At 55.0% G+C, this 8,937-nt stretch overlaps 1 protein-coding gene across 1 annotated transcript; it reads right to left on the bottom strand.

Annotated features, from left to right (window-relative positions):
- Positions 1-1,448: 1,448 nt before the first annotated feature.
- Positions 1,449-8,931, bottom strand: LOC103620061 (eukaryotic initiation factor 4A-I-like; the record flags this gene model as incomplete). The annotated part of the gene is made up of 5 exons (XM_017740725.1): positions 8,908-8,931; positions 8,070-8,202; positions 6,070-6,209; positions 3,472-3,640; positions 1,449-1,795 (listed from the first exon to the last, which is right to left on the bottom strand). Coding segments are annotated over exons 1-5 (813 nt in total), but the record flags the coding sequence as incomplete, so codon positions are not given.
- Between the last annotated feature and the right edge of the window lie 6 nt (positions 8,932-8,937).

The raw sequence follows: 8,937 nt of genomic DNA, 5'->3' as shown, positions 1-8,937 counted from the left end.
CCGGAGCGGGGTCAGCGCGCCGAGGAACGGGGCAGGGACCCCAAAAAACGGCTTTGGGACCCCAAAAAAGCCCCAAATCCCACCCTGGAAACCCTAAAATCGACCAGGAAACCCCAAAATCTGAGGTGGGAACCCCTAAAATCCACCCCAGCACCACCTGTGGGGCCGGACACCCCAAAAATGCGGTCAGCGCCCCGAGGAACGGGGTAGGGACCCCAAAAAATGGGTTTGGGACCCCAAAAAACGGGTTCGGGACCCCAAGAAATGGGTTTGGGACCCCAAAAAACACCTGGGAGCGCCCTCGGGAAGAGGGAAAAGCCGCCAGGAATCGCCCCAAAAAACCCTCAGGGAGCCCCAAAAGGGCACAGGAATGGCCTAAAACGGGGTTTGGAGCCCAAAAAATGGGGAGGGGACCCCGAAAATGGGGAAGGGACCCCAAAAAATGGGGAAGGGACCCCAAAAATGGGGAAGGGATCTCCAAAAATGGGGAAGGGACCCCAAAAATGGGGTCAGGATCGCCCAAAACGGGCTCAGCCGGCCAGAAAAACCCCAAAACCACCCCCAGGAACCCAAAAAAGGCATCGAGGAGCTCCAAAATTCCACAGGAATCTCCTAAAATGGGAGCAGGACCTCAAAAAATGGGTTTGGAACCCCAAAAAAGCCCCAAAAAATGGGTTTGGGACCCCAAAAAAGCCCCAAATCCCACCCTGGAAACCCTAAAATCGACCAGGAAACCCCAAAGTCTGAGGTGGGAACCCCTAAAATCCACCCCAGCACCACCTGCGGGGCTGGACACCCCAAAAATGGGGTCAGAACCCCAAAAAATGGGCAAAACCCCAAAAAAAAAATTGGCTCAGGACCTCAAGAAATGGGAAAGGGACCCCAAAAAACCCAGAATCAACCCCAAAACCCCTAAAACTGCCAAGGGACCCCCTAAAAACGAGGTCAGGACTCCTAAAAAGGGGTCGGGACCCCCAAAAACCTCACAGGAAACCCCAATTTTGGCCAAGGACGCCCAAAATGGGTCCAAATCCCCCAAAAACGGGGTCAGGACCCCAAAAATCCCCCAAACCACCCCAAAATACAACCAGGGATCCCCTAAAAGTGACCAAAGGCTTCCTAAAATTAATTAGGGAGCCCAAAAATGGGATTGGGACCCCAAAATTGGACTCAGGAGCCCAAAACTCCCCCCAGAAAATCCCAAAATCTCCCAGGGACCCCCAAAAATCCCCCAGGGACCCCAAACCTCTCCCCAAAACCAAAAAGGAGCCCAAAAATTGACCCAGGAGACCCCAAATCCCTCCCAAAATCCCGGAATTTCACCCCAAATCCTCTTTAGGGCCCCTCCGGGAACTTCCAGAGACCCCAAATTCCCCCGAGGAACCCCAAAACCTCCCCAAAAATTCCCAAAAAAACCTCCCCAGAAACCCCCCCAAAATTCCCAAAAATCCCCCCCCAAAATTCCCAAAACCCTCCCAAAATCTCCCAAAATTCCCCAAACCGCCCGGTACCCACCGCGGCCGCCAGGGGGCGCTGTGCGCACACCGCCCCTCCGGGATTTTTTGGTTTTTTTGGTTTTTTTGGTTTTTTTGGTGCGAATTCCTCGATTTTTGGGTCTTTTTGGGGGTTTTTTTTTTCGGGATTTTTTGGGGGGGGAATTTTGGGGTGATTTGGGGCCCCCCCACCTGCGTGTTCCCGCTCAGCTTCTGGAAGATGTCGTAGATTTGATCCTTGAAGCCGCGGCTCAGCATCTCGTCCGCCTCGTCCAGCACGAACATCTTGATGAATTTTGGGGCTAAAAAACGGGATTTTGGGCAATTCCCGCGGTCTCGGGGGATCCCGAGGGTGGTTGGGGGCGGGGGGGAGAGGATTTGGGGTTTTTTTTTTTGGTTGTTTTGGGGTTGTTTTTTTTTTAGGGGGAGTTTGGGTCTTCCCAGGATGAAGTTTTGGGTTCCCAGGGAAATTTCGGGGAGGTTTTGGGTTTCCCGGGGTGGATTTTGGGTGATTTTGGGGCTTTTTGGGGTTCCCAGGCTGGATTTTGGGGTGATTTGGGGTGATTTTTTGTTTTTTGGGAGTTCCCAGGCTGGATTTGGGGTGATTTTTTTGTTTTTTTGGGGTTCCCAGGCTGGATTTGGGGGTGATTTTGGGGTGATTTTTTGTTTTTTGGGAGTTCCCAGGCTGGATTTGGGGTGATTTTTTTGTTTTTTTGGGGTTCCCAGGCTGGATTTGGGGGTGATTTTGGGGTGATTTTTTGTTTTTTGGGAGTTCCCAGGCTGGATTTGGGGTGATTTTTTTGTTTTTTTGGGGTTCCCAGGCTGGATTTGGGGGTGATTTTGGGGTGATTTTTTGTTTTTTGGGAGTTCCCAGGCTGGATTTGGGGTGATTTTTTTGTTTTTTTGGGGTTCCCAGGCTGGATTTGGGGGTGATTTTGGGGTGATTTTTTGTTTTTTGGGGGTCCCCAGGCTGGATTTTAGGGTGATCTGGGGTGATTTTGGGGTTTTTGGGGGTTCCCAGGCTGGATTTTGGGTGATTTGGGGTGATTTTGGGGGGCCCCCTCAGCCCTGGCGCTGATCAGCCCCCGGGGGTTTTGGGGTCGGGGCCGGGCAGGACGCGGGGCCGGGACCCCCCCCGGGGTCAGGTGACACGCAGCTCATCACGGGGGGACCCCAAAATTCCCAAATTCCCGACTCCTCCCAAAATGCCAGACCCCAAAAAATGGGAAATCCCCCCAAAAAATAAAAAAAAAAACCCCAAAATTTGGGATTTTTGAACTAAAAACCCTAAAATTGGGACTCTCACCCCAAATTAGGGACCCCCCCCGGGTCAGCTCATCCCGAAAACCTCCAAAATCTGGGATTTTTGTGAGTGAAAAACACCGAAATTGGGTATTTTAGGGTGGATTTTGGTAAATTTGGGGGGTTTTGACGTTGCTGATGCCGTTTTTGGGGTGAATTTCGGGGTTTTTGGGTCACTCACACAGATACCGGCGGTTGAGCCATCCCAGACCCGATTTTGAACCGTTTTATCCCATTTTAAAGCGGATTTTGCCCGTTTTGGGGCCGTTTTCTCCCATTCTTTGCGGGTTTTCGGGGCGGCTGGTGCCGTTTTTGGGGTGAATTTCGGGGTTTTTGGGTCACTCACACAGATACCGGCGGTTGAGCCATCCCAGACCCGATTTTGAACCGTTTTATCCCATTTTAAAGCGGATTTTGCCCATTTTGGGGCCATTTTCTCCCGTTCTTTGGGGGTTTTCGGGGTGGCCAGTGCCGTTTTCGGGGTGAATTTCAGGGTTTTCGGCGTCACTCACAGAGGAATCTGCAGTTCAGCCATCCCAGACCCGATTTCGAGGCATTTTGTCCCATTTTAAAGCACATTTCACCCGTTTTGGGGCCGTTTTGTCCCATTCCTGGGGGTTTTTGGGGCGGCCGATGCCGTTTTTGGGGTGAATTTCAGCGTTTTTGGGTCACTCACACAGATACCGGCGGTTGAGCATGTCGAACACGCGGCCCGGGGTGCCCACGACGACGTGCGGGGCCTCGAGCTGCAGCTTCTGCACCTCGGCGCGGACGTTGGTGCCGCCGATGCAGGCGGGGGACGAGGCCCCCATGTAGTCCCCGAGCGCCATCACCACCTTCTGGATCTGTGACGTCATCGCTGATGTCATCAGCGGGAAGAGCAGCCCGGAAAACCCCGAATCCCAAAATTCCCGGCCCAAAATCCCCCCGGGGATGGTAAAAATCCCCTTTATAAAAATCCCGTTTTTCAGCCTCAAATTGGCTCCAGAACCCCCCCTGTGGGGACTTCCTGGGTCTGTGATGTCATCGGTGATGTCATCAGCACAAAGAGCCACCTGGAAAACCCCGAATCCCAAAATTCCCAGCCCAAAATCCCCCCAGGAACGGTAAAAACCCCGTTTATAAAAATCCCGCTTTTCAGCCCCAAATTGGCTCCAGAACCCCCCCTGTGGGGACTTTCTGGCTCTGCTCCATCATCACTGATGTCATCAGCAGAAAGAGCTGCCCGGAAAACCCCGAATCCCAAAATCCCCGGCCCAAAATCCCACTGGAAATGGTGAAAATCCCCGTTTATAAAAATCCCGCTTTTCAGCCCCAAATCTGCCCTGGGATCCCCCTGTGGGGAGCTTCCGGGTCTGTGACGTCATCGCTGATGTCATCAGTGAGATCATCAGTGAGGTCAGGGGTGGAAAGAGCCCCCCAAAAGCCCCAAACCCCCCTAAAACCCTCAAATTCCTGCTAAAACCCCTAAAATCCCATAAAAATCCCCAATTTTGGCACCTGAACGAGGCCCCCCTGAACCTCCTGCAGCTGTGACGTCATCGGTGACATCATCAACGGCAAAACCACCCCTAAAACCCCTCTGGAAGCCCCAAAACCTCCCCCAAAAACCCCAAAAACCTCAAAGTTACAAAAAAAAAAAAAACAAAAACCCCAACTCCACAAAACCCCCAAAATCCCCTAAAAAACGCCCAAAAAATTTCTACGGAAAAAAAAAATCCAAAATTTCCCCCAAAACCCTGAAATTTCACAGAAAAAAAAACCCCAAAAGTTTCTTTCCCCAAAAACCCCAAACCCCCCATTTTTGATCTCGTCCAAAATCCCCAAAAATCCCTTAAAAAACCCCCATAAATAAAACCCCACAAATCTCCCCCAAAATCTTGGAATTCGCCCCAAATTCCTCCTAAAAACCCCCCCAAACGCCCGAAATTCCCCTCAAAGCCCCAAAATCCCCCGGAATTTGATGGAACTCCCCCAGAAATTTCCCCCTGAAGGTCCCAAAAAATCCCCAAGAATTCCCCCGAAATCCCCAAAAATTCCCTCAAATCCCTAAAACGCCCAAAAATTCCCCCAAAATCCCCAAAAATTCCCCAAAAAACCTCAGAAATCCCCCAAAATCCAAAAAAATTCCCCAAAAAATCCGGCTCGACCCCAAACCAAAACCCCCCAAAAACCCCAAATTTCCCCATTTTCCAGCCGCGTTTCCCGCCCTGGCGGCGATGACATCATCGGTGACATCATCGGCGCCGGGGGTGTGGCCCAGGCATGAACCAGTTCGGCCACTGGTCCGGACTGGGATGAACTGGGAGCCGCTTTGCTCTGCCCCCGCCGGATTCGGGACCGGGGCCAGCGGGCCACGCCCTGCCCAGGCGGCGGGGAACTGGTTCGGACTGGTTTGGACTGGTTTGGACTGGGACGGACCGGGCTGGACTGGGTTATACTGGTTTGGACTGGTTTGAAATGGTTTGGACTGGGTTATACTGGTTTAGACCAGGTCGGACGGTTATGGACCAGTCTGAACTGGTTTGGACTGGGTTATACCGGTTTATTCTGGTCAGCACTGGGTTATACTGGTTTAGACTGGGTTATACCGGTTTATTCTGGTCAGCACTGGGTTATACTGGTTTGGACTGATCTGAACTGATTTGCATTGGTCAGGACTGGTTTATACTGGTTTGGACTGGTTTGTTCTAGTTTATACCAGTTTATACTGGTTTGCACTAGTCCATACTGGTTTCTATTCGTTTGTAATAACTTTTACCAGTTCATACTGGTCTATACTGGTTTATACTGATTTGAACTAATTTATACCAGTTTATACTGGTCCACACTGGTTCTTACTGGTCCATACCAGTTTGGATTCATTTAGAACAAAATACACCAACTTGTACTGGTTTATACTGGTCTATACTGGTTTAAACCCATCCAAACTCGTTCGTAGTGCTCCATCCTGGTTTATACTGGTTATACCGCTTCGTACTGGTTTTTACTGGTCCATACTGGTTCATACCAGTTTGGACTGGTTTCGAGTAATTTATACCACTTTAAACTGGTTTGTACCGGTCTCTACCCCATCCCAACTCATTCGTACTGGTCCATACTGGTTTATACTGGTCCATACTGGTTCGTGCTGGTGCCCGCACAGGTGCGGGGGCAGCCACTAGGGGGCGCCCCACAGACACCAGCACCAGTTTGGGGAGCTTTGACCCGGTTTGAACCGGTCTGTACCGGTCCGTACCGCTCCGTACTGGTTCATACTGGTTCATACTGGTACCTGCTGGGCCAGCTCGCGGGTGGGCGCCAGCACGAGCGCCTGCGTGGCCTTGAGCTCCAGCTCCACCTGCTGCAGGATGGAGATGGCGAAGGTGGCGGTTTTACCTGTGCCCGACTGCGCCTGCGCGATGACGTCATAGCCTGCGGGGAGAGGGGACAGGTGAGTACAGGTGAGCCTGAGCGATGACGTCATAGCCTGCGGGGAGAGGGGACAGGTGAGTACAGGTGAGCCTGAGCGATGACGTCATAGCCTGCGGGAGAGGGGGGGGACAGGTGAGTACAGGTGAGCCTGAGCGATGACGTCATAGCCTGCGGGAGAGGGGACAGGTGAGTACAGCTGGGCACAGGTGGGTACAGAGGGGCACAGGTGGGTACAGGTCAGTACAGGTGAGGTACAGGTGGGTACAGGCGGGTACAGGGGGTACAGGTGGGCACAGGGGGTACAGGTGGGTACAGGTCAGTACAGGTCAGTACAGGTGAGGTACAGCTCAGTACAGGTGGGTACAGGTGGGCACAGGTGGGCACAGGTCAGTACCGGTGGGCACAGGTGGGCACAGGCGGGTACAGGTGAGGTACAGGCGGGTACAGAGGGGCACAGGTGGACACAGGTGTGTCCGTGCCCACAGCTCTGGACAGGTGAGCACTGGGAGGAACTGGGAGCACTGGGAGGAACTGGGAGCACTGGGAGGAACTGGGAGCCACTGGGGGTACTGGGAGGGACTGGGAGGGAACTGGGGGATACTGGGAGGGACTGGGGGATACTGGGAGCACTGGGAATTACTGGAAGCTACTGGGAGTTACTGGGAGGGATTGGGAGGGACTGGGAGCTACTGGGGATACTGGGGTTACTGGGAGCTACTGGGAGCTACTGGGAGCACTGGGTGGGGTGGGAATTGCTCACCTGGGCAGTGCCAGCGTCACACCTGAGCTCAGCTGAGCTGTGCCAGGGACACGCCTGGGCTCACGTGGGCACATCTGAGCTCAGCTGGGCTCAGCTGAGCTCACCCTGGGCAGTGCCAGGGACACACCTGGGCACACCTGGGCACACCTGAGCTCACCTGGGCAGTGCCAGCGTCACACCTGAGATCAGCTGAGCTGTGCCAGGGAGACATCTGAGCTCAGCTGGGCAGTGCCAGGGTCACACCTGGGCTCAGCTGAGCTCAGGTGTGCCCAGGTGAGCCCAGGTGAGCCCAGGTGAGCCCAGGTGAGCCCAGGTGAGCCCAGGTGAGCCCAGGTGAGCCCAGGTGAGCCCAGGTGAGCCCAGGTGAGCCCAGGTGAGCCCAGGTGAGCCCAGGTGAGCCCAGGTGAGCCCAGGTGAGCCCAGGTGAGCCCAGGTGAGCCCAGGTGAGCCCAGGTGAGCCCAGGTGAGCCCAGGTGAGCCCAGGTGAGCCCAGGTGAGCCCAGGTGAGCCCAGGTGAGCCCAGGTGAGCCCAGGTGAGCCCAGGTGAGCCCAGGTGAGCCCAGGTGAGCCCAGGTGAGCCCAGGTGAGCCCAGGTGAGCCCAGGTGAGCCCAGGTGAGCCCAGGTGAGCCCAGCTGAGCTCAGATGTCTTCCTGGCACAGCTCAGCTGAGCTCACCCTGGGCAGTGCCAGGGTCACACCTGGGCTCAGCTGGGACGAGCTCCAGGCCCCGCTGTGCCAGAACGAGCGACGGCTCTGGGAGCACTGGGCTGAACTGGCGCTGAACTGGGGCTGAACTGGGAGCACTGGGAGGACCATCGTGCCCTGTACTGGTCTGTAGTGGTCTATACTGGTCTGTACAGGTTTAGGGTGAGTTACACAGGCCCATACCGGTCCATACTAGTCCATACCAGTCCATACTGGTCTGTACTGGTCTGACCTTTGATGCAGAGCAGGATGGCTCTGCTGGATGGCCGAGGGCTGATCGAAGCCATGGGCTGTACTGGTCTATACTGGTCTGTACAGGTTTAGGGTGATTTATGCAGGCCCACAGTGCTCTATACTGGACTGTACCAGTCCATACTGGTCCGTACTGGTCTGACCTTTGATGCAGGGCAGGATGGCTCTCTGCTGGATGGCCGAGGGCTTCTCGAAGCCGTAGGCGTAGATCCCGCGCAGCAGCGCCTCCGACAGGTTCATCTCGTCAAAGCTGTCCACCACCTCGTGCCAGTTACTCTGCGCCAGTACGCACCAGTGAGCACCAGTACGCACCAGTACGCACCAGTGAGCACCAGTACAGACCAGTACGCACCAGTACAGACCAGTACGCACCAGTACACACCGGCACCGGCCGCCCCGAGCCCCACAGGACAAAGGGGATCCCAGTAACGAAAGGGAGCCGGACCAGTTCATCCCAGGACGGCTGTAACCCCTCCCAGTCCCTCCCAGTATGGCTAGAACCCCTCCCAGTCCATTCCAGTTCGGCTCTAACCCCTCCCAGTTCACCCCAGTATGGCTGCAACCCCTCCCAGTTCACCCCAGTGCAGCTTTAACCCCTCCCAGTCCATCCCAGTCCCCCTCAAACCCCTCCCAGTCCATCCCAGTACGGTTCTAACCCCTCCCAGTGCATCCCAGTCTGACTTTTACCCCTCCCAGTTCATCCCACTGCAGCTCCAACCCCTCCCAGTCTATCCCAGTCCCCCCCAAAGCCCTCCCAGTCCATCCCAGTCCGGCTCTAACCCCTCCCAGTTCACCCCAGTGCAGCTCTAACCCCTCCCATTCCATCCCAGTATGGCTCTAACGCCACCCACTTCACCCCAGTTCATCCCAGTACGGCTCTAACCCCTCCCAGCCCCCCCAAACCCTCTCAGTCCCTCCCAAACCCCTCCCAGTCCATCCCAGTACGGCTCTAACCCCTCCCAGTCCCTCCCAGTTTCTGACCTCGATGACCCCGTCGGGCTCCATCCCTTC

This window comes from Corvus brachyrhynchos, unplaced genomic scaffold (assembly GCF_000691975.1).
Source record: "Corvus brachyrhynchos isolate BGI_N302 unplaced genomic scaffold, ASM69197v1 scaffold648, whole genome shotgun sequence".
Taxonomy (NCBI): Eukaryota; Metazoa; Chordata; class Aves; order Passeriformes; family Corvidae; genus Corvus; species Corvus brachyrhynchos.
The sequence above is the reverse complement of the archived record's forward strand: the minus strand, read 5'-3'. Positions and strand labels throughout refer to the sequence as shown.